This window comes from Erythrolamprus reginae, chromosome 2 (assembly GCF_031021105.1).
Source record: "Erythrolamprus reginae isolate rEryReg1 chromosome 2, rEryReg1.hap1, whole genome shotgun sequence".
Classification (NCBI taxonomy): Eukaryota; Metazoa; Chordata; class Lepidosauria; order Squamata; family Dipsadidae; genus Erythrolamprus; species Erythrolamprus reginae.
This window is the reverse complement of record NC_091951.1, coordinates 231799297-231822124: the sequence shown is the minus strand read 5'-3', so window position 1 is coordinate 231822124 and position 22828 is coordinate 231799297. Positions and strand designations below refer to the sequence as shown.

The following is a 22828-nucleotide window of genomic DNA, read 5'->3' as shown; positions in this document are numbered from 1 at the left end:
GCGAGTCGGCAAGCCACCAATCAGGCTACCAGACTACGTCACATATCTAAATGATTGACAGTTTGTTCAAGCTATGGGGGGAAGGGTGTTATGTTTGTACTTTTAAATAAAGGTAACCGCTGATTGGCTTAAGTCGCGGCTAAGGGAAACCTTGGCGCGAAAGTTTAAAAAAGAGGAACTCACGGCTGTTTTCCCCGTGCCAGCAAGGTATATAAGGCGCAGCTTTAGCCGGTAGCCAGCAGTCACTTCCTACCTGCGAGCTGGTCACTTCAACTGTTCCTGATTGCCAATAAAGAGCTGTTAACCTTCCTCGGCCTCCAGCTTCTGATTTAACAAATCCAAGTACAGGTCCAGACTTACTGATGAGCATCTCCAAGCCCTATGGAGGATCTCAACTGCTTCCTTCCTTAAACCAAATGTGGCTTGGCTATGCAAGAGTAAGAGCTGCCAGATCTCTAGCAGCAAGAAGTAGGGAGAAGAAGCCACGTTCAAAACAGTTCATGTTCAATGTTCCATTCATGTTCAGAAAGTTAAATGTTAAAGAACTATTAATACAGACATTTGAATCTCAATAATACTAATTACATTTCTCTAGTCAGCAACTACAGTATATGTGGTTTCTTCAGTCTTCTATATCTGCTGTATTATTATTGTTGTTGTTGTTATTATTATTATTATCATTTTCATTTTTTTTATTTATTACTGATTTATTTTTATTTTTCTTATGAATTTGTTAATTTATTTTTAAACATAAAATAAGATGAAAAAATAAAGACATTTGATAACATTGGAATGTTTTTGTAAGAGCTTTTTTGGGGGAAAACCTGATGTGACCCAGCCTCACCCAGACTCTACCTCCAGCGGCCCCCAGGTAAATTGAGTTTGAGATCCCTGGTTTAAAACAATGCCTTGAGGTAGGACCAAATGTCTATACATCTATAATAATTTAAAACAAATATTAACCTAGAACTTTCAGATAAATAAGAATAAGATGGAGCAGCCACATCTATGTTAAACCCCTAATGAAATGTATGGTCTTTTAAGCCCATCAAATTTTCAGACAAACTGATTTTTAAAAGATTTTGACTTCTAAGCCCATATAATACGAAAAATCAAAATTAAGTTAAGAAAGTCCATAACTTTGTATTGAGAATCTGGATTTGCATGTCCAGCTGGTCTAACTAATCTAGCATCATGTGATGCTGCAGGTGAAACTTGAAAAATTAGAATATCCATGTATATGCCACGTATATGATATAGAGCAGTCTAAATAAATAAAATTTGCCCCCAAATGGAAATATCCGGTGTAATAATTCCTTCCTGTTGCCTTGCTTTGTTTTGCCTTGGTATTTTATCGCCATCATAAACCTACTCATAGTTAATTATGGGCTTTTGTGTTTGTGTGTCTCTCTTCACTGCAAAAAGTGTACAAACCAGAGGTGGGTTTCTCCCAGTTCGTACTGGTTCACAAGAACTGGTAGCCACCCACTGGTGCCGTCATGATAATGTCACAAAACCGGATTGGTCAGTGCCGGTCCATGGGCACCACCATCTTTAAAAATAAAAAAAAATTCCCACCACATTTTAAAAATGTTTTTCCTCCTGAGCATGTGCAGAAGCCAAGTTCCTGTACTGTGCATATGGAGGCCACATTTTTTTTTTTTTTTGGCTTTGGGGTTTTTGGGGGGGAGGGGATTTTTTTCTTACTGTGCATGTGTGCCCACGAAGAACTGGCCCTCCCACGAAGCGCACCCATGCGAACCAGCAGCGAGGGAAGTTGGAACCTACCCCTGATGCAAACCATTGAAAACACTGGCTGTCTCATCCTGGGGGGAATTACAGGAGGACAAACAGCATGGACCACATCTCAACATCTCTCATCTCAGGCCTGATTTGGAGGCCTTGTGTTGGGAAAGGCCATTTCCTATTACCCACAAATTCAGTGAATGCTGATTGGCTCTTATAACCATCAATCAATAACACAGGGGTCCTCCTTCCTGTTTATATTCTTGGAGGGAAGAGAAGTTGGAAATTTGGGAGCTGGGAGTGGATGGACAGATGGGAGGGAAAGCCTGGAATCTTAGCCCTAGGAAAGCTACTATGAGTTATAGAGGTGGTTCTCAACCTATGACCAGAATTGAACCCAAACTTTCAGCTGTTAAGTGAGACATTTGTTAAGTGAGTTTTGCCCCATTTTACTATCTTTTTTTTTTGCCATTGTTGTTAACTGTAGGTGATAAGTTAGGGGCTTGAGCAAGTTTGCTAGCTCAAGAGCTACATTGAAATGCTTCTTGTCAAAAGTTGGAGGTATTGAGTCTGCCACAGGAACAGTGAACTGCTTCTGAATGTTATCAATGAACAGCTGAGGACCTGGAATAAGGGCCACTGCCTGGACTTGTTCAGCAATATATGGAATGGAAGTAGAAGCTTTGTTTCCAGTTCCTGTGATAGGAGGCGTGGCCAGGCCAGAAGCAGTCGTAGCCTTCTGGAGAAGTGATTTAAATAAGGCTGGTGGAAAAAGGCCTGCAGGAGTAGGCTGCTCTATTGGTAAAGCTTCATCAGCAGAGAGGGCCTCATCCTGACACTCTGCCTCTTCCATTGCTGAGGCTTGGCTCTCATTACCTGAGGTATCTGAATAATTATGATCCTCTAATCCTCCAAAGATTTGTGTTGCAAAGAAGGCTGGTTCAGCAGAGGCTGGGCCTGGTTTTGTGGGTGACTAGAGCAAGCTCAGGTAATCACCATGTAGAGTGGAAAAACAGCCATTTGCTGAAAAGCAGCCATACACTGTTATATAGTATTGGGCAATAATATTTTGAATGTTGTTAGGATCCAATATTGGTGGTTGGGCTGTTTGGACAGTCCTTGGTTGTTGCCCTACCTGAATGCCAGGCCCTTCGTTCTCTCCCCAGGATGGTGATCCCAACCAAATGGACTCCAGGGCTCTCCCCTATTGTGGAGTCCATTAAGGAAATGGTAAGGCCACTGGTAAGACCCCCTCCCTACTATAATGGCAGACATCCTGCCAAGAAATCATGGCAATAGATATAATATTTGCATTCTCATTTCAGGAGCCACAAGATGGAGAAAGCAGCCAGTGTTCAGGGTAGGTAAAAAAACGTGCAGAGGGGAGGCGTCTCTACTTCTGCTGCTGCTGCTTGTGTCATAGGACAGGTGACACAGGGCAGTCCCACTGGCAGGCCAAACCCCTTGGCAGGCCAGCTGGAAGGGCTCTTGGAGCCTCCACATGGCCACTTTTGCAAAATGGGCCATGGCTGCTTTTGATCTTTGTCCCCTTTGTTTTCTTCCCCCAGAGAGACGACCTATACCATCTGGCAGCGAGAGCCCTCTAAGGTAAGAAACCTTTGGCCAGGGGGGCAGAGGGTGAGCGTTAGGGTCTCGGCGATGCCTTGACTCTTGCTCGGAGGGGGAGAAATTATGGTAGATATCCTTCTAAGCTTAAGGCTTGCAAAAGCTTTCTCCCCCTCCCATCAGGAATGAAGGCATCGCCCTAACCTTAAGGGTTGCTGTTGGCCCATAGGGCCTGATGCACCCTGTCCTTTCTCAATCTTACTGGGACGCAGAAAGCTTAGGATTTAGCCTACGTATCTTCATTTGCAGGATTAGATGTCAGCTCAAATGGGGTCAGGGAGCAGCAGCAGCCGCAAGTCAGCAGGGACTGGTGTCCTTAATGGAGAATGGGATCATTGTTGTTCACAGGATTCTCCAGAGGACAGTTTGGCCTTTCCTTCCTTCCCCAGGAGCTGCAACGGAATGACGAAGAATCAGTTCCAGACACCTCCAGAGGTGAGTTGGTAGGTGGCTGTGAAAAGCCTGCAGGGAATGCGGAACTCCAGGAGACTGCGCTACGTAGGGATGGGCAGGACCCAGAATGGGTGGAAGCACTATTCCGGCAGCTCCCCCCCTTGGAAAAAAATAAAGTATAATCCCCAAAAGGGATAAATCTGAAAGAGGTTCATAAGAATACAAACATTAATTAATACAAGGATTAATTTTTTAAAAAATCTAAAGGACAGGTTTTTTTTAAAAAAGTAAAAGATTGCCCTTTTTAATAAAGGACAGATATGGTCACTGTAAATTTATAGCTACTTTTTCTAGCATGGGCTCCTCTGGATGGTTTTAATTCTAGTTAACATAATTCTTAGTCAACCTGATTGTGGGTTTTTAAAGGAATACAGTATAGAATTGCAGCCATTGTCTTTCCCAACACAATTTACCTTATCTCCCATTCAGCAGTGGAAGAAGCTTTTGATTGCTTTTTGGAACTGTCAGTCAATGATAGCCCGACTCTTCCTTTTCATGTTTTATAAGTATATAAAGACCACTGAGGCCGGAAATGGCTTTATCGTTGGCTTTGAGGTATGTATGACCAACCTGAGTTGCTTTCCTCCCCACCTGAAATGTGGTTTAAAGTTGGTCTTTCTGTTTTCTTTTTAAATGACTCTGCAAAGCAAAACTAATAAATTTTTTGCAAAGTGTTGGTCTCCCAGGCTTGATAGTTGAATGGAAATTGCTCATTCAGAGATAAGTCGATTGCATTGTGTCCTTTTGAATAACACATGTTGGGCATCGGTGGAAGAGATGATTTATCTTTATAATTTGGGTTTAGGTTTTAGTAAAATATTTGACTTTTGTCAGATATAGCATCTTGGCCTTCTGCAGTGTGGATGTTACATTGTGCAACAATGCCACCAAAATGCTCCGGAGCCAACATAACTTTGCTATATTTTAAGAGAGGAGGTATTTCCCAGAAACTTAGTTTCATTGAGTTTTTTAAAGGGGGCCATATTTGGCTGTATCCTGGTGGGGTTTTTTCCCCCTTTAGCTTGTTTTGCAGAATTATTTGGTTTCTCTTTAAAATCCTGTGTCTGAAATTCTGTGGCTATATTGCTTTAGTTGCAAGAAATTAGCAGTCTTTGCCTTACAACAGTTTGCGATCTGAAAAACAAAGTCAGCTGGGAAACCAGGTTCACTTAACTGTGTTGCTAATTTAAGAAATGAAGTGATTTGCTTAACAAAATGGGTGAGGAAAGTAATACAATGAGGCAAAACTCATGTAACAAATTTCTCATTTAACAACATAAAGTTTGGGTTCAATTGTGGTAAGTTGAGACCTACCTGTAATGCTCAGAAATGCCAACAATTTCTGATTACTTTGAAAGAAAGTTATGCTGATAACTGTAGAATCAGGGTTAAAACATTTGCTTTGTTGAGGGTGTAAGTCTTTGGTCGAAAACACCCGAGCTATTGACTTGTAAATAATAAGAATCAAAACCTGAATAATTTGTACAAACACAGCTAGTTGGCAAAAGTGCAAGAATAAAGATCAGCCCAAAGCAAACAAATCACATTACAGTAAGCAAACAAATCACATACAGTAAGTATGGAATCAAATATTAGTGGTGAGGAATCTTTTGACCTCACCGCTAAAGCTGAAGCTGAATCTGAGATCTCCAGATGTTCTTGTGGTGAAAATAGATCAGGTTTGGAATAAATACTGCTTAATTAGAGGTATAGAGATAGAGTAGGGTTTATTTGTTTGCTTATTTAATTGGCCTTCCTCCTCCTGCAAAAGCTGCTAAAATTGTGTGTAATGTAATTTGATATATTACTGTGGTGACTGCATGGGATCTTGTCTCTCTATAGTGCTGCCCGCTTGTTCTCATTATTATCATCATCATGTCTTCTCCTGGAGCAGAGTTAATCCCTACAAGAATTGTAGATGATCACCAGGTAAGTGACCAATACTGGAAGAAGCCAGGATACCATTTAAGGATCAAACTGTAACAAGGATAGAACCCAGCATGGATTTTCTAATCTATTTCATAGATTTATAAAGATCTGCAGGCCCATAGGCTCCTAGTTTTATCACAGTAAAACTATCAAAGGAGTTAAGAACATGCTGAGGAAAACTTTTGTACTCCTTAAATACACTGCTCAAAAAAAATAAAGGGAACGCTTAAATAACACAATATAACTCCAAGTAAAGCAAACTTCTGTGAAATCAAACTGTCCACTTAGGAAGCAACACTGATTGACAATCCATTTCACATGCTGTTGTGCACATTCAACTTTGTACAGAGCAAAGTGTTCAGTGAGAATTTTTCATTCATTCATCTCTCGGGTGTTTTGTTTGAGTGTTCCCTTTATTTTTTTGAGCAGTGTACATTCTTACACTGTACTGTTTTTAAGCTCACAATAATGTGCTGAGAAACTAAAGTTCAACAGTATCGGTTTACTATTTATTCAGTTTTACATACCAGCATGAATCGTAACTTCATTGAAAATATGATCTAACTGCAGTTCAGCAAGGTAGAGCTGTTCTGCAATCCAGCAAGATGGTGACTCTATGGTATCTTATTTCTTAGTGTCCATCCAAAGGTTTGGTGATGTGCCATTAATCGGTTCTACTTATGAGTGGGTTTTGTCTCCCTATACTTTTGCCAAGCAGTCTCATCCAGCTATCCAAGCAGTCTTTGAGATGGCAGAGACGGATGTGAAGAGTATTGCAAGAAGCACAGAGCCTCTTCTCCACATATTTGAACCTCAACGTAAGTAATTGGTCATAGCTGGTAGGCTCACTCCAAACTATTCTTTGCCATGTCATTCTTCATCTTTTTGGCTTGGTTTTCCAATGTATGGTTTTTGAGATTGTCAGTAGGGATGCGGTGGCTCAGTGGCTAAGACACTGAGCTTGTCGATCGAAAGGTCAGCAGTTAAGCGGTTCGAATCCCTAGTACCGCATAATAGGATGAGCTCCTGTTACTTGTCCCAGCTTCTGCCAACCTAGCACTTTGAAAGCATATAAAAAATGCAAGTAGAAAAATAGGGACCACTTTTCATGGGAAGGTAACAGTGTGCCTCTGGTGTTTAGTCATGCCAGCCACATGACCACGGAGACATCTTTGAATAGTGCCTGGTCTTTGTTTGCAATACAGTGGTCCCTCGAGTTTCGCGATCTCGATCTTCGCGAAACGCTATATCGCGAGTTTTCAACCCGGAAGTAAACTCCACCATCTGCGCATGCGTGCCCTTCCACGCATGCGTAGATGGTGGAGTTTCCCAGCCGGGCAGAGGCTTCCCTGGGTCTTCCCCCTCTTTCTCTATGTTGCTTCTTCCTCTCTCACACTCTCTTCCTCCCTCTCTCATCTCTTTCTTTCCTTCTCTCTCTTTCTCTATCTCTCCCCCTCTTGCTCTCGAGCGGCCCGCCTAGCAGCTGATCTGCTCGGCAGCGCAGCAGCAGCGAGGAGCCGAAGATCTTCGGCTCCTCGCTGGTGCTGCGCTGCCGAGCAGATCAGCTGCTAGGCGGACGAAGCGGGGGAGGGGGGAAGCGAAGGCGCGGCGATGGGCAAGGGCTGCCAGTGAGCCTTCTCCGTCCCTTTCCTGCTGCACCGGTCTGGGGCCAAGTGGGCGGGGGGCGGCCGGGACCTCGCCTGTCTCCGCCGCCCGCATCGCCCCTCCGGCGGGCCGGCCTCCCCCGCCCGCCTCTGCTGCAGCCGCCACCGCCTCCCCGACTGGTACAAAAGGGCCCCGCCCGCCCCGCCCCGAAGCTTACCTTGCGGCGGGATTCAAAGTGCTGGGGTGGGGGGGTGTCACTTCGCCGCTCGTGTCCTGGCTAAACCGGGCGGCAGGGGACAGGCTTTGAGTTTTTGGCTGCGGGGGGAGAAGTAGGACTTTCCTAACTCCCTCCCCCCGCAGCCAAAACTAAAAGCCTGTCTCTTTTTTCTTGCGGCGAGCCCAAGCCGTTCCTTTCTCGACCGCAGCCGAGCTTCCCTCGGCCCCCTTTGGCCCCGTCACCTCCTCCCCGCCTGCCTTTCCTCGCCAAGCGCACGAAAAAAAAGAGAGAAGGCTTCTACCAGAAGCCGGGGACGGCCGGCAGGGGCATGAAGGATCTCCCCGCTGGCCTCGGGAGCGCGTGGGAGGCTCCGCCCCGCCAGGGTTCCTCTCCATGAGGGAGTCCGCCGAGCTGCCCGTCTTCAATTCGCCGTCTCACCCGGGCTCCCGATCCTGCTGGGCGGCGAGGAGACTCGGCGGGGAGCGCGCACGTCAGGGACCCAGAGCGCCCTTGTGGCCGCGCTCGCCATGCCGGTTTCCCCTCAGGAGACGCGCCTGAGTGGCGAATTGAAGACGGGCAGCTCGGCGGACTCCCTCATGGAGAGGAACCCTGGCGGGGCGGAGCCTCCCACGCGCTCCCGAGGCCGGTGGTGAGATCCTTCATGCCCCTGCCGCCCGTCCCCGGCTTCTGGTATCTCTGTGGGGGGGGGGGGAGGCGGCTGCTTGAAAACCCCTGACCTCCATCGCCTCCCCCCCACGGCACAAGGCGAGCACACAGGCGGCGGGGACACAGGCGGCGGGGACTGCCCTGTCCCCCTGTCCCCCTGCGCAAAACTACGCAGCCCCAGATCGCTCGCTTCTCCAGCCAGCAAAGCCGACTGCCCGGCTTTGCTGGCTGATGCAGGAAAGGAAAGCGTCACATTTAAAAAGCACGCCGGCCTCGGGAGCGCGTGGGAGGCTCCGCCCCGCCAGAGACGGCGAATTGAAGACGGGGGCTGCGAAGGGGCGCACGCGGCAGAGCTCCGGCGGAGGAGAGGTGGCGGGGAGAAGCTCTCTCTCCCTCCCCCCCCCGGAAAAAAGAAAGCAGCCCCAGCCAAAGACGCCCAGCGAGAAAGAGACCTCCTCGCCGACTTTTCTCGGCTGCTGTCCACGCCCGGCTCTCTTGGCAGGCAGAAGCAACAAGTCCGGCTCGGAGGCCTCTTTCTCGCTGGGCGTCTTTGGCTGGGGCTGCTTTCTTTTTTCCGGGGGAGGGGGGGAGGGAGAGAGAGCTTCTCCCCGCCACCTCTCCTCCGCCGGAGCTCTGCCGCGTGCGCCCCTTCGCAGCCCCCTCGCTCCTTGTCCCGACAGCCCCCCCCACCGCAGCACTTTGAATCCCGCCGCTTCTGCTGGATACGGGCGGTGGGTGGGACCAGCGGCGCGGAAGCCAGGGCTGTGGCAGCTCGCCCCCCCATCGCCCGTATCCAGCAGAAGCGGCGGGATTCAAAGTACACTGGGGTGGGGGGGTGTCCCGACAGCGGCAGGTGAACGGGGGCGAGCGAACGAGGCGAGCGGGGGGGTGAACGAGGCGGGCGAATGGAGCGGGGGGGGGGGTGAACGAGGCGGGCGAACGAGGCAAGCGGGGGGGGCGAACGAGGCGAGCGGGGGGGTGAACGAGGCAAGCGGGGGGGGCGAACGAGGCAAGCGGGGGGTGAACGAGGCGGGCGAATGGAGTGGGGGGGGTGAACGAGGCGGGGCGAACGAGGCGGGCGAACGAGGCAAGCGGGGGGGCGAACGAGGTGAGCGGGGGGTGAACGAGGCAAGCGGGGGGGCGAACGAGGGCGAGCGGGGGGTGAACGAGGCAAGCGGTGGGGGGCGAACGAGGCGAGCGGGGGGGTGAACGAGGCAAGCGGGGGGGGCGAACGAGGCAAGCGGGGGGTGAACGAGGCGGGCGAATGGAGTGGGGGGGGGTGAACGAGGCGGGCGAACGAGGCGGGCGAACGAGGCAAGCGGGGGGGCGAACGAGGTGAGCGGGGGGTGAACGAGGCAAGCGGGGGGGCGAACGAGGCGAGCGGGGGGGTGAACGAGGCAAGCGGGGGGGCGAACGAGGCGAGCGGGGGGGTGAACGAGGCAAGCGGGGGGGCGAACGAGGCGAGCGGGGGGGTGAACGAGGCAAGCGGGGGGGGCGAACGAGGCGAGCGGGGGGCGAACGAGGCAAGCGGGGGGGGCGAACGAGGCGAGCGGGGGTGTGAACGAGGCAAGCGGGGGGGGCGAACGAGGCGAGCGGGGGGTGAACGAGGCAAGCGGGGGGGCGAACGAGGCGAGCGGGGGGGTGAACGAGGCAAGCGGGGGGGGCGAACGAGGCGAGCGGGGGGCGAACGAGGCAAGCGGGGGGGGCGAACGAGGCGAGCGGGGGGGTGAACGAGGCAAGCGGGGGGGGCGAACGAGGCGAGCGGGGGGGTGAACGAGGCAAGCGGGGGGGCGAACGAGGCGAGCGGGGGGTGAACGAGGCAAGCGGGGGGGGCGAACGAGGCGAGCGGGGGGGCGAACGAGGCAAGCGGGGGGGCGAACGAGGCGAGCGGGGGGTGAACGAGGCGAGCGGGGGGGGCGAACGAGGCGAGCGGGGGGTGAACGAGGCAAGCGGGGGGGGCGAACGAGGCGAGCGGGGGGCGAACGAGGCAAGCGGGGGGGCGAACGAGGCGAGCGGGGGGTGAACGAGGCGGGCGAATGGAGCGGGGGGGGGTGAACAAGGCGGGGGGAACGAGGCGAGCCAACGAGGCGAGCGGCAAACGGCGGGCGGGCATCAGCGAGGATCCGAGGCCGCGGGGAAGACCCAGGGAAGGTTCCTTCGGCCGCCTAGCAGCTGATCTGCTCCGTAGCGCAAGGAGCCGAAGATGGGGTTTCCCCTTTGCGTGGGCGGCTGGGAAACTCCAATCTTCGGCTCCTCGCTGCTGCTGCGCTACCGAGCAGATCAGCTGCTAGGCGGCCGAAGGAACCTTCCCAGGGTCTTCCCCACCTCCCACACGCAAACCCCACCATCTGCATGAAAAAAAATGGCGCGCATGCGCAAATGATGTTTTTACTTCCGCGCCGCTACTTCGCGAAAAATCGATTATCGCGAGGGGTCCTGGAACGGAACCCTCGCGATAATCGAGGGACCACTGTATACCATATACAGTATACTCGAGTATACTCAGGTCATTGACAAAGTCACCACACGAGGGCGCCATTGCTTGAGCCAGAGCGAGGAGGCACCAGCTTTTGTCCACTCTCGCACGCCGTAGTTCCTCTCCCTGGCTCAAGCAAACGAGGCAGCCATTTGCTCCAACCGAGAGAGGGGAAAAGCAATGGGAAGCCGGTGAGGTCGTGTGTGTGTGTGTGTGTGTGTGTGTGTGTGTGTGTGTTTGTGTGTGTGTGTGTATCTGTATCTATCTGTATCTATTTCTATCTATCTATCTATCTATCTATCTATCTATCTATCTATCTATCTATCTATTTTTCTGTCTGTCTGTCTGTCTGTCTGTCTATCTATCTATCTATCTATCTATCTATCTATCTATCTATCTATCTATCTATCTATCTATCTATCTATCTATCTATCTATCTATTTGGTTTTCTATGCTGATAACCTCACAGCAGCTAATGCTGAAGCTCTTCTTTGGATACACTTATTAATTTGTTTGTTTGTTTGTTTATTTATTTAATTGGATTTGTATGCAATCCCTCTCCAAGGACTCAGGGTGGCTCACAGCATATATAAAAACAGAACAATAATGTAAATCCAATTAATGATGAGAAGGAATCCAGTTTTGAAGGATTTTAACTCTTAGGTTTTAGCTTTGTTGCTGATCGAGCTACTTTTTTTACTTTTTAATTTATTGTTAATATTGTTAATTTGTTTACCCTCTTTTAAATTTACAGAGCTAGTTTACTGGTTTTCTTTAAAATAAATATTCTAAAACATGTCTCAATTAATGTAATTTTATTGTTTTCCATTTTTATAAGTTACCAGTAGCCACTGCATTTTCTAACTTCGGCTTATACTCGGGTCAATACGTTTTCCCAGTTTTTGTGGCAAAAATTGGTGCCTCGGCTTATACTCGGGTCGGCTTATACTCGAGTATATACGGTAGTTTCTGATCTTTATTAATTGAGAGTGGGCGGGAGAGGGGAGAGAATCTTCTATTACTGATTAACAAAATTCTCCCCTTTCATGTGTATCTTGCAATTTACGGTATCTCAAAATCCAAGAGGAACCAGAACTTTTCCGAGACTGAGTTCCCTACTTTCTACTCCCTGGGATTAAAGTTCCGGGGTGGGTGGGTGGGTGTGAAGAACAATACAGACCTATTACAAGACCATGGACAAAACAGATGAATTACTGTAGCTTAGTACAATTTTTAAAAATTAAAACGTTCCAGAGATTGTGATGTCTATTGCTTTCCGCAGAAGCCAAGTTTCCGGCACTGCGCATGAGCCGCCATCTTGTTTTTGGTTTTTTATAAAAAATATTTTGCAAATTTTGGGCCCCTGCGCTTTGCGCGCACACGCCCACATGGCGCAGGAGGAAGCGAATGGCAACGAGGTAAGTTAGAACCCACCCTTTACCTAAATGAGTGCATAGCATTGCAATCCCACCTTTATGTGATTACTTTCCTTTATCATTACACTGCAGCATAAAACAATATCGCATTTTGTAAATTCTAAGTAGCATAAAAACCAAATGCAACTAGAATCCAGTTGTTGAACATAACTGGGAATCTTTTAAGTAATCAAATCTTTTTTTCATCTTTACTGTTTACAGTTTCTTTTGCAAATATGTTTGCCTGTAGGAATCTTTACAGGCAACAACACAAATATCCTATTATGCAACAGACGGTGGACCAGGTAATCACTTGACCTTCCATAATATTAGATTGACTGCAGTGTATGCATGGTTCTTTTAGGATATTGTTTTATTAAATTATTGATTTTAATCTGATTGTTCTATTTCCCTATTTTACTATTGTTGTATTTATCTTACGTGTTAGCAGCTCTGACTCCGTTTTGGAATAAGTAAGTAAGTAAATAAATATAAATATCATAAATATAAATATCATATCTATCTGTGTAGATTCATGTAACCAAAATGTGACATTTTACATTTCATTGAATTTCAAACTCCCAACGTCCTTAGGACAGGGAATGTGAAGGATGCAGGGCACTGTAATTCAGCAAGACTTAGAAGACCACAAATTCTCTTTCTCTCTCTACTATAGTCAGTACAAGAGATAAGTGATCAACTTCATGAGAATGGATTTCAGACATAGCTGTTATCAGCAGGTGCTGAACCAACCAGGTCATGCTGAAATGCCAACCAGCCTTTTCTTCCTATGGGTGGGAAAAAAAGACATTTTATTTTCTCCCTTAAATATTTCACCTTCCAAATTTTTGGACTAGTAGGATTCCTCCAGCAAACATTTTAAAATGCTTTTTTTGCCTTTTTTATAAAAAATGTAAAACAGCCCCTTATGTTTAGTAGGGTCTATGTGAGGGTAAAACGTTTGGGCTTGGCATGTCAAAATTTTGGGAAACAGTTAACGTTTTTATTTTATTTATTCACATTTCTGAATTGCCTATCTCCCTCAGAGGGGGACTCTTACGTGTGTGTGTCACACAAAAACACATGAGAAAGAATTTTTTACATATTTTGAAAAGTATCAAACAATTGTGCGATTCCTCAGAATCTGCCATGTCATTTACCTTCAGGTGGTGTTTTTTCTGCAGCCTATATGAGGCAGCTCCAGATCACACGAGGCCTCACATTCTTTTTTTGTGTAGGTTCTGTGGCTTCTGAAAACTATCTGATACTTGCCTGATTTTTAGAGCCTCCAGAGGTTGTGCAAGAGCGTGGCCCCCTCGCACAACCTCCAGAGGCTACATGGCAACGCACACATACCCCCATTCTCATGCAGCTCCCAAGATGTCAGATAATTGCATGAGAACAGCATGTGCTTTTGAGAATAATTGTTAGGTGTTGGTAAACACTGGTGTGTTACCCAAAACATGCCATATTTGACATGCGCTCCCTAGGTTCAGCATCATCATTATTCCTATTAGCAGGGTAATTGAGTTCCAGATTTATAAACCATTTGACTGGCTTTGCGGGTATTTTCATAAATAAAAGTTTTTTCTTGGGAATCTTTGTTTCATTTCTTACCCTGACCCATTGCTCAGTATTCCTAGAACATGCTAATCAATTTGGTTTGTGCACATATAGTCCTCTACTTAACAACCATTCATTTAGTGCCCATTCCAAGTTAATAACGGCACTGAAAAAGTAGCTTAAGAGGTTTTCACAATTAATGACCATTACAACATCCCCATGGTTGCATGATCAAAATTTGGGTGCTTGGCAATTGGCATGTATAGATGACAGTTGCACTGTCTGTGTCTTGTGTGATCACAATTTCTAATCTTACCAGCTGACATATGACAATGTCATTGTCAGTTTCACTTAACAACTACATAATTTGCTTAACTTTTATGGCAAAAGATGTAAAATGGGATAAAACTCGCTTAACTGCCTTGCTTAGATGATGGAAATTTGGGCTCAATTGTGGTTGTAGGTTGAGGACTATCTGTATATTTGTTGTTGTTGTTTTTTAAACGTAATTGCTGCACTAAAAGCAAACTGAAGAAATAAAATTCAAATTGGATGCAAAAATGACACATACCCCGTTTCCCCCAAAATAAGACATCCCCTGATAGTCGGGCTTTTAAGCCATTGGCAATAAGGCCAAACGCTTATTTCAGGGTTCAAAACAATATAAGACAGGGTCTTACTTTGGGGGAACACAGTAACCCAAATTTAGAGAGGAAGATACAGTATATATGCGCTGGTGCTTAATTCTGTCAATTTTCTTCATTCTTCTCTTTTTGGATTCTCACTGCCAGATCATGACAAATGCCATTGAATCTATTTATACCAAATTAACTGAAGTAAAGGACATTATGGATACCATGCTAGATATAAGCATCGAAGCTGCCGCGGAGAGCGTGGAAGTAACGTTGTGTTCAGCGAGGAGTGCTGTGGACACCATTATGGATATCGACATGGCACAGATGATGGCCAGTAGTGTTGACAAGATTATCTTCAAATCGGATGGCTTATTAGAGCACTTTCTGCCAATCACGGATGAGGAATTTTGTAAGACTATGCCGTTCCCTCTCTTGATTATCCACATTTTTAATAAGTTTGACCTCTAAATTTATTTACTTCTTTTATTTCTACAGCTATCTATCTCTGCCAAGTGACTCTGGATGGCATATAATTCTAAAACTGTAAAACAGTTAATTTTTTAATCCAAATGTATACAATAGCTGAGATAGTTAACCAACTAACAGTATTTCTTCTTTCATTCATTCAGTTTTAAAAACTTATTCATTTGAGTAAAGTTTAAAACATCTGAAAGTCATTAGCTAGAAAAAGTAGACCAAGAATGCATTTGCTGGCCTAGTAAAGATATACAATATTGAAAATATGTCAGAAGTAAGCATTGGGAGGTATTATTATTGTTATTGTTATTGTTATTATTATTTATTAGACTTGTATGCCGCCCTTCTCTAAGGATTTAGGTATGCTAAACAGATTAGATTAGTTATTTTTAAAAACCACGGAATCTAATATTTTATAGCTCATTTTTGTTAAAATTGAGTGCTGTTAATTCTGAAAATCTCTTGCCTAGAGAGCTCTTGCTGGTCAGTGAGTGATGTGAAATCTGAAAGACCCAACTGATATGATGAGCCAGTATTTGTGGCTTATTCAACAAACCATATTCAATCCTCCATGACTTAACCTAAGCCCATTTCTTCCAAATCCCTCTATCGATCCTCTTTCCAGCTGATCCTCCTTGCTACAGCTGATTTTAAGACCTATGCAAAGGTTAGGTTGAAGACTTAAGTGAAAAGAGTATCTGTTTTTTCTCCTCTGTTATGGAGACTTTGGAAAACTTATTGTCACCTAACCTAAATGAAAGGCATGGGCATTTATAACCCCCAGTCTAAAAAGTTCAAGGCCATAACAAGTCATCACTATCACTCATTGCCCATTCAATTTTGGTGTAAGGTCACCAAAAATGAAATGCTTTACTTTTTAAAAAATTGGGTCACATTTTAGCAAACAAAAGTACACGCTTATCGGGCTTATGAAATTAATTCTCTGACTTTACGAAAAACATTCTAAAGCACTGTTTCTTAATCTCAGCAATTTTTCCGATTGTGGACTACATTTCCCAGAATTCCCTAGCCAGCATCCCACAGAATTCTGGGAGTTAGAGACCACACATCTTAAAAGTTCTGAGGTTGAGAAACACTGTCCTAAAGTGTGGCAGATGATTGATAGGGAGCCTGGTACAGATCAGTTTATTGATCAAATGTACATACCTACCCATCTCCACCAAAAGGGTTGTATTTTACCATCTTGCCCTCTTTCACAAAATCTAACTGAACAGTTTCACAAAGCCTATGGATCTTATTTTTACACGGCAGGAAGGTTAAGTTCACTACACTAAAATGTAATAATAGTGTAGTGCTGGGGAAGGGAGGGCTGTGAAAAGGAGTCTGGGCCAAAGCTGATCTCTTTTTGTGGTTCCTCACCAAATTGTAGCACATGTGCTAAAATAATCGCCTCACTTCCTCAATTAAATATTATTAACAATGAGGGAGAGGAATTGAAATGTGTTTTTTTTTAGTTATTCGAAGTATAGCTCAGATTTCCCCATAGCTTAATCAAGGGGGATTTATTTGAGGACTAAAGTGACTACTAGCTAAAATTTCTCGGAAACCTAGTTGTGAGGAATGTTATTTGTGAAATGAATGGACTGATAACATTAGCTCAGGGATTGTGAATGGGGATCTCTTTTGATCTAATTGTTGTTTGTTTAGTTGCCATTGCATTTTCGGACCGCTCTAGAGCAGCCTGTCCTGAAAATCAGGAAGGAGAGCCACCTTACTGCAGGCGCCTGAGTTCCTTGTCGATGAAGCTCTGTAGTCGAGCCTACCAGCATTCTCGGATAAAGATCAAACTGGGTGCAGAGCAGGCATTGCTGCAGCTTGAACAGCTCTTTTACTTGGTAAGAAACTCAGTCATTCTGTGCTATGTTTGGGAAATAAAAGGAAAGGGTGAATAGTCAGACCTTATTGGACCATGTAAGTTGCTGAATGGTCTCTTTAGCAAATAGCCCAAGCAGCTGAACTCAGGGACATTGATTCAGCCATGGAATGGAGGCAGACTGTTTTCTATAAAGCAGTGATGGCGAACCTTGTTTCCCTCATGTGCCAATAGAGCATGTGTGCGCGCTATTGTGCATCTGCGAGTGCCCACACCCATAACTCAATGCCTGGGGAGGGCGAAACGCCTTCCCCCACCCCCTGGAGGCTGGAACTGGCCTGTTTCTCAACTTCTGGTGGGCCCAGTAGGCTCATGTTTCACCTTCCCCAGGCTCTAAAGGCTTCTCTGGAGCCAGGGGAGGGTAAAAAAATGCCCCCCCATCCCCCTAGAGGCTCTCTAGAAGCCAGAAATGCCCTCCCAGAGCCTCTGTGCTAGCCAAAAATCATCTGGCCGGCATACACATACACGTTGAAGCTCAGCTAGGGCAAAGGCTCGCGTGCCAGCAGATACTGTTCTGCATGCCACCTACAGCACCCGTGCCATAGATTCGCCATCACTGCTATAGAGTCATTTGCAGGTTCACAGAGATGTTATTGAAGAAGCTGACAGTTAATATACTGTACATAGCAAAACTCTTAAAAGATATTTGATTTAAAATATATTAAAAGATAAATTGGGCTGATGATGAATGATGGTTATAATAACCTAACTGTAATAGCTACTACTCATTTGGCTGAATCAGTTTGGGCCATACCCACACTGAGCCCAATCCACCTCACAGGGTGATGGTTGTAGGGAAATTAGAAGAAAGTATTGGGTATGTTCACTGCCTTGAGTTACTTATGAAAAGGACAAAGGCAGGATATAAATATTCCTGTGTCTAAATCTTGTTCTACCATTAGTATCCAGTAAAAGGTTAATGGATTGAGTTATGTAGATTTGGATTTGGTCTAAAAATAAGGGCTTTGCACAATGTATATGTTAACCAGGTAGTCTGCCTGCAGTGCTGTTTTTAGGGACTGTGCATTGTGTCTTCCACTTGGATTCTTGCTTAACAGTCTATCTACAGCAATCTTTCTTAACACTGAAGATGTTAAGAAATTTAACTTCCAGATAGGATGGCCTTTGCTAAGAATTGTAGAAATTGAAATCCAGAGAATCAAATCAAAGTTTCCAAGGTTGAAAAACACAGACCTACGTTATCCATTAATGAGATTCAGAATGGGGGGAAAACATCAACATTTTCTTGTATTATAGCAAATCTGCTCATCTTTTGTGCATAAGTTCTTCCTGCTTGACTTCATGTGGATTCAACCTTTTCATTAATAAATTAAATTCTGCTATCTTCGCCAATTTGATGCTTTCCAGATGTGCTGGATTGTAATTATACAGTATAGTCTCCATTTGGCATGGCCATTTTGTCATGCAACAATGTAGTGCATTGCCTTGTATCCTCTGAGCGCAGAATACTCACCTGGAAGGATTAATGGCAAATTCAGGATGCTTACTTTTTGATTAGAAAGCAGTGTTGACAATGAGTTCAATATTGCTTGTTAGTATAACTCCAGAATAATTGCTTGTTTGGAACTCTTCACACAAGCTTAGTACATTTTAATGGTCTGATTTCTATTCGAGGAATAGGCAGGAGCATTGGTAGAAACTTTTGAAGCACTCTTCCAAAAATAGTTTTCCAGCTTTTCTAATCTGGCCGTGTCTGGGAGAGGATGAGAGATGTGGTGTAAGATACTTGCAAGATACCAAGTTGAGACTGCTTTAGGGCAGTTCACTACTGTAAAGAAAAATTCAATTCTAAGGGACTTAAGTAAATCTCTGACCCCAGGACAGATGAAAATCCATGTATCTCTGGAATATGAGTGGACATATGCCAATTTGGGGGGGGGGGGGTGTCATTTATGGGGCTTGAAGAATGGAATATCCAAAGCTGAAAGAGATTTAAGTATTTTCTCTCACTGGAGGAATTTTAAAAGGTGAGGTGGATGCTTTAAACATCTGCAAAGCTTGAAGTTTCAATTTGTTCCTTTAATCCTCTGTCCAATAGTAACCCCCCCCCCCCCCACACACACACACAAATATTCACTACAACTACTTTGGTCATGTTAGAAGATCACTAGCAATGCCCTCTGAGGTTCCCAGGCCAAAATGAGCCTTGTTTATTAATGCTAATGCGAAAGGCTACAGCAATTATATAATGAAGAAAAAATGCCCAGCTGATTGTGCACTGGTTCTTTTTTATTTTGTCTGTTGGGGGAAAATATTTTCTTTTTTTTAAAGAAAACTATTACATTTCAATAAGAGATCATATATAAAGAAAGAAAAAGTATTACAGAAGCATAGAATGACTAGGAAAGAATGGTTCAGAAAAAAGTCAAAATAATGCAGAATAACAAGAAAAAACAGAGTAATTTCTGACTTTCAGTAACTTTGAACAGTCACAAAATGAATAGTTATAGGTCAAGGGCTACCTATACTTCCTGAATAAACTTGATGGAAGTTCCTTAAGAGATTTTTCTGAATAATTGAAGATAGCAATAGCTATTACTACCCTCAGAATTTTGCCCCGCAAAAAACTAGGTCCTCATTTTACCAGCTTCGCAAGCAGCCGTCAGAAATAGCCTGCAGTTCTAGATTCTAACCACTGTGCCGCTGTGGCTCTTATGATAAGAGTAGGGAATGTATAGCTCTGGCCTTTGAGCCAAAACTGTAGTTATGAGGCCAAACGCAAAACACTAGGCTTGAGTGCATGATTTTTTTCTTTCCCTTTTCCTTTTTTTTTCTGCTTTTTTGTAGCTAAAATATACCAAGGAGGAATTGGACTACAAAGTTCACAGAGGTCACGAAAAAATGTACCAAATGTGGAAGGAATGGTACAAAGGAGAACCTAAGCAGGATCAGAGCAATGGAGCCAATCAGACAGAGGTATCTCAGCATGAGAATGATTCATCTTTTGAAGATATTAAAAAAATAGGGAATGGCCATTGCTCAGTGAAGATTCTGCCTTGACCATGGTTTGTGGTTAGGCATACTGGGTAAACCTAGACAATTATGATTTATTTGGTAATTATTATTCATTATTAAATAGATTAAATCAAGGATGGCGAACCTATGGCACATGTGGTGGCATGCGAAGCCATTTCTGACGGCACGTGAGGCATTGCCCTCTGTCAGCTCGGGCCTGCTGGTCCGCTGATATTTATAGTTTAGTTATAGTTTATACTTTATCAGATTTGTCTGCCACCCCCTCCGAAGACTCGAGGCGGCTCACAGCATAACAGTAGTACAATACATTACAAATCCAATAATAAAAATTAAATCAATTTAAGCAAGTATTAATAACATAATAAAATCCCTAACTATGCAATCACACACATTCAACCTACTCTATCATACAGTAAGGCCAAAAACATAATTAAAAAGAGGGGGAAAGGTGGTAATTATGCCCACACCTGGCGACAAAAGTGGGTCTTCAACATTTTATGGAAGGCGAGGAGAGTGAGGGCTGGTCGAATCTCTAGAGGGAGTTGATTCCAGAGGGCCGGGGCCACCACAGAGAAGGCTCTGCCCCTGGGTCCTGCCAGCCGACATTGTTTGGTCGACGGGACCTGGAGAAGGCCACCTCTGTGGGACCTAATTGGCCGCTGGGATTCGTGCCTTCTTTATGGCCGTTTTTGCTCTCCCCAGAGTTCAGGAAAGCCTCCTGAAGCCATTTTGCTCCAGCAAAAACTGGAACAAAGCCTCCTGGCCTGTTTTTTTGCCATCTCCAGGCTTCAGGAGGCTTTTCTGAACCCTGGGCAAGGGCAAAAAAAGGCCCTAAAAGCTTATTGGAAGTCCGGAGGCTTCAGTGAGGCCTGTCCGCATATGTGGAAGGGCAGCGCAGGGGGGGTTGTGTGCACGCGGTGGGGGAGAGCATTGCATTACAGATGTGGGTACACACACACGCCCTATCACCCGCAAGCGCATCCTTTTGGCACCCGGATCAAAAACGTTTCGCCAACACTGGACTAAATCTTTATCCCCAGTGGCTGACGCAAATTGGATGTTGCAACATTATTAAACAAACTATATATTTATGCAAAAATTATTCCCAGAACCAGAAGAGAGTTGGTGTGTTTCTCAGGATATATGAAAAGGCTGAGATGAAGAGCTGGGTCTAAGATCCTTTATAGAACATACACAACATACAGAAAATTGTTTGAGGAAGAAAAGAGGGAGGAGATTTGAATTCTGCCACCTGGCATGTACTGCATGGCTGAAATCAAGGGAACAGCAATCAACAATGGTGTCTCCATGCATAAACAAGAATATTCAGTTGCCCTATGTCCGTCTGTCAATCTCTCTCCCCACCCCCTCCCTCCCTTCAGATAATCCCATAGATCAGGGGTAGGCAAAGTTGGCTCTTCTATGACATGTAGACTTCAACTCCCAGAATGCCTGAGCTAGCATGATTGGCTCAGGAATTCTGGGAGTTGAAGTCCATAAGTCATAGAAGAGCCAACTTTGCCTACCCCTGCCATAGATGAACACCTATGATGTTCAATTAACAGATCTTTTTGTTCATTTTTTTCATAACAGATGGAATCCCATTCTCTAGCCACATCTTACACTGTTGCACAGAAGATGCAGGAGGTCTGCCAGAATGTCTTAACCAACCTGCAGAGCCTTCCTGAACATCTTCAACAAAAAGTCCAACAGGCTCAGTGTGATTTAACAGAGCTACAAGCTGTCCTCTCTACTGCCACATCCTTCCAGGATCTTCCCAGTGGCTTCATGAAAGAGACCACAGAGAAAATTAACAAGGCCAGGAAGGCTCTGTTTGAAGTCATGGAATATATAGCTAAATACACTTGTCAGCCATGGGTAGAGGGACCCTATTGTCCTGCTGAATATTCAGCAGAGGAATCCATAAAACACAATAACGTATATTAGTTCTTTACTCTTAATAATTTATGAAACAAATAACATATATCAATTCTTCCTATTAATAATATTGAGAACTGGGGTCTTCCGATGCATTCCTTGGACAAGACTTAGGTGGCTGGGCTCTTAGAAAATGAGAGAAATTAGTAAATGGATTGACCTTTTAAAAGTAATTATTAGCCACTTCCATATTATGCATGATTCTTTTAATATTATATAGTTGTAAGTGTACTTTATGTTGACTACTAGCCAAATACTCAACTGTATAACTTAAGAATTTTAATTACTATAGAGATCGAAGTTTTTAATAAGTGAGAGGCAATTGTACATTTGTTTACACAAATAAAATTGCAATTAAACAGCTGTGATGTGGCAATGTGTAAGTGGCTTGAAATAGCGGGTTCTAGTATTTGATCTGGTTCTTGAAGGTTGCAATTTATTATATTCCATTTTAGAGGTTAGATAGGTTGTTTGATTCATTCTTGCAGGCAACTTCAAAAGAAGTCTCTCACAAGGATCAGTTTCTCTGCACGTATGCAGCTCTATCAAAAACCTAACTGCCCAAAAATAGTTTAATTCCTTTTTATAAAGGTTCACTGATGTTAGACTTGCCTCCTGCTGCGCCCAATCTCAGAATTACTAGACATAGCTTATTAAACATACTAATATTTATTTATTCTTTGTCCAATATACAATACATATGAAATAGAATAGACATTAAGTAATATAAATAAAGATAGAAAGTAAGAAAGAAGAGAAGTAGAAGGAATGGAGAGAAAATATATGATATATGAGATAAGGAAAGACAATTGGACAGGGGACGATAGGCACATCAGTGCACTTATGTATGCCCCTTACTGGCCTCTTAGGAACCTGGAGAGGTCAATCGTGGAGAGTCTTAGGGAGAAATGTTGGGGGCTGGGGGCTGACACCACTGAGTCCGGCAATGAGTTCCACGCTTCGACAACTCGATTGTTAAAGTCATATTTTTTACAGTCAAGTTTGGAGCGGTTAATATTAAGTTTGAATCTGTTGTGTGCTCTTGTGTTGTTGCTGTTGAAGCTGAAGTAGTCGTTGACCGGAAGGACGTTGCAGCATATGATCTTGTGGGCAATATTTAAATCGTGTTTTAGGTGCCGCAGTTCTAAGCTTTCAAGATCCAGGATAGTTAGTCTATTTTCGTAGGGTATT

The 22828-nt window shown here is 44.7% G+C and overlaps 1 protein-coding gene across 3 annotated transcripts; it reads left to right on the top strand.

The window, feature by feature from the left end:
- The first annotated feature begins 1990 nt into the window (after positions 1-1990).
- LOC139158860 (perilipin-3-like) lies at positions 1991-22000 on the top strand. Of its 3 annotated transcripts, none has more exons than XM_070736202.1 (13): positions 1991-2178; positions 2913-2976; positions 3072-3106; positions 3315-3354; positions 3721-3807; positions 4255-4380; positions 5668-5754; positions 6470-6572; positions 12356-12438; positions 14488-14740; positions 16477-16664; positions 19511-19639; positions 21293-22000. In XM_070736202.1, the coding sequence occupies exons 2-13, from the start codon at positions 2914-2916 to the stop codon at positions 21644-21646; spliced, it is 1548 nt and encodes a 515-aa protein (XP_070592303.1). In that variant the 5' UTR covers positions 1991-2178; position 2913; the 3' UTR covers positions 21647-22000. The 3 variants fall into 3 exon arrangements, with proteins under 3 accessions (XP_070592303.1, XP_070592305.1, XP_070592304.1); XM_070736204.1 differs by lacking the exon at positions 1991-2178 and adding an exon at positions 2488-2627 and having other exon boundaries at positions 6473-6572; XM_070736203.1 differs by lacking the exon at positions 1991-2178 and adding an exon at positions 2501-2627.
- Positions 22001-22828: the final 828 nt, after the last annotated feature.

What these genes read in the sequence shown, in the direction of transcription:
- LOC139158860 (XM_070736202.1), top strand. Translation starts at nt 2,914, where the DNA reads ATGGTGATCCCAACCAAATGGACTCCAGGGCTCTCCCCTATTGTGGAG. An exon ending in GAATTGTAGATGATCACCAG is followed by an intron (nt 5,755 to 6,469) that starts GTAAGTGACCAA and finishes ACTTTTGCCAAG; the next exon opens with CAGTCTCATCCAGCTATCCA. An exon ending in ATGGAGCCAATCAGACAGAG is followed by an intron (nt 19,640 to 21,292) that starts GTATCTCAGCAT and finishes TTTTCATAACAG; the next exon opens with ATGGAATCCCATTCTCTAGC.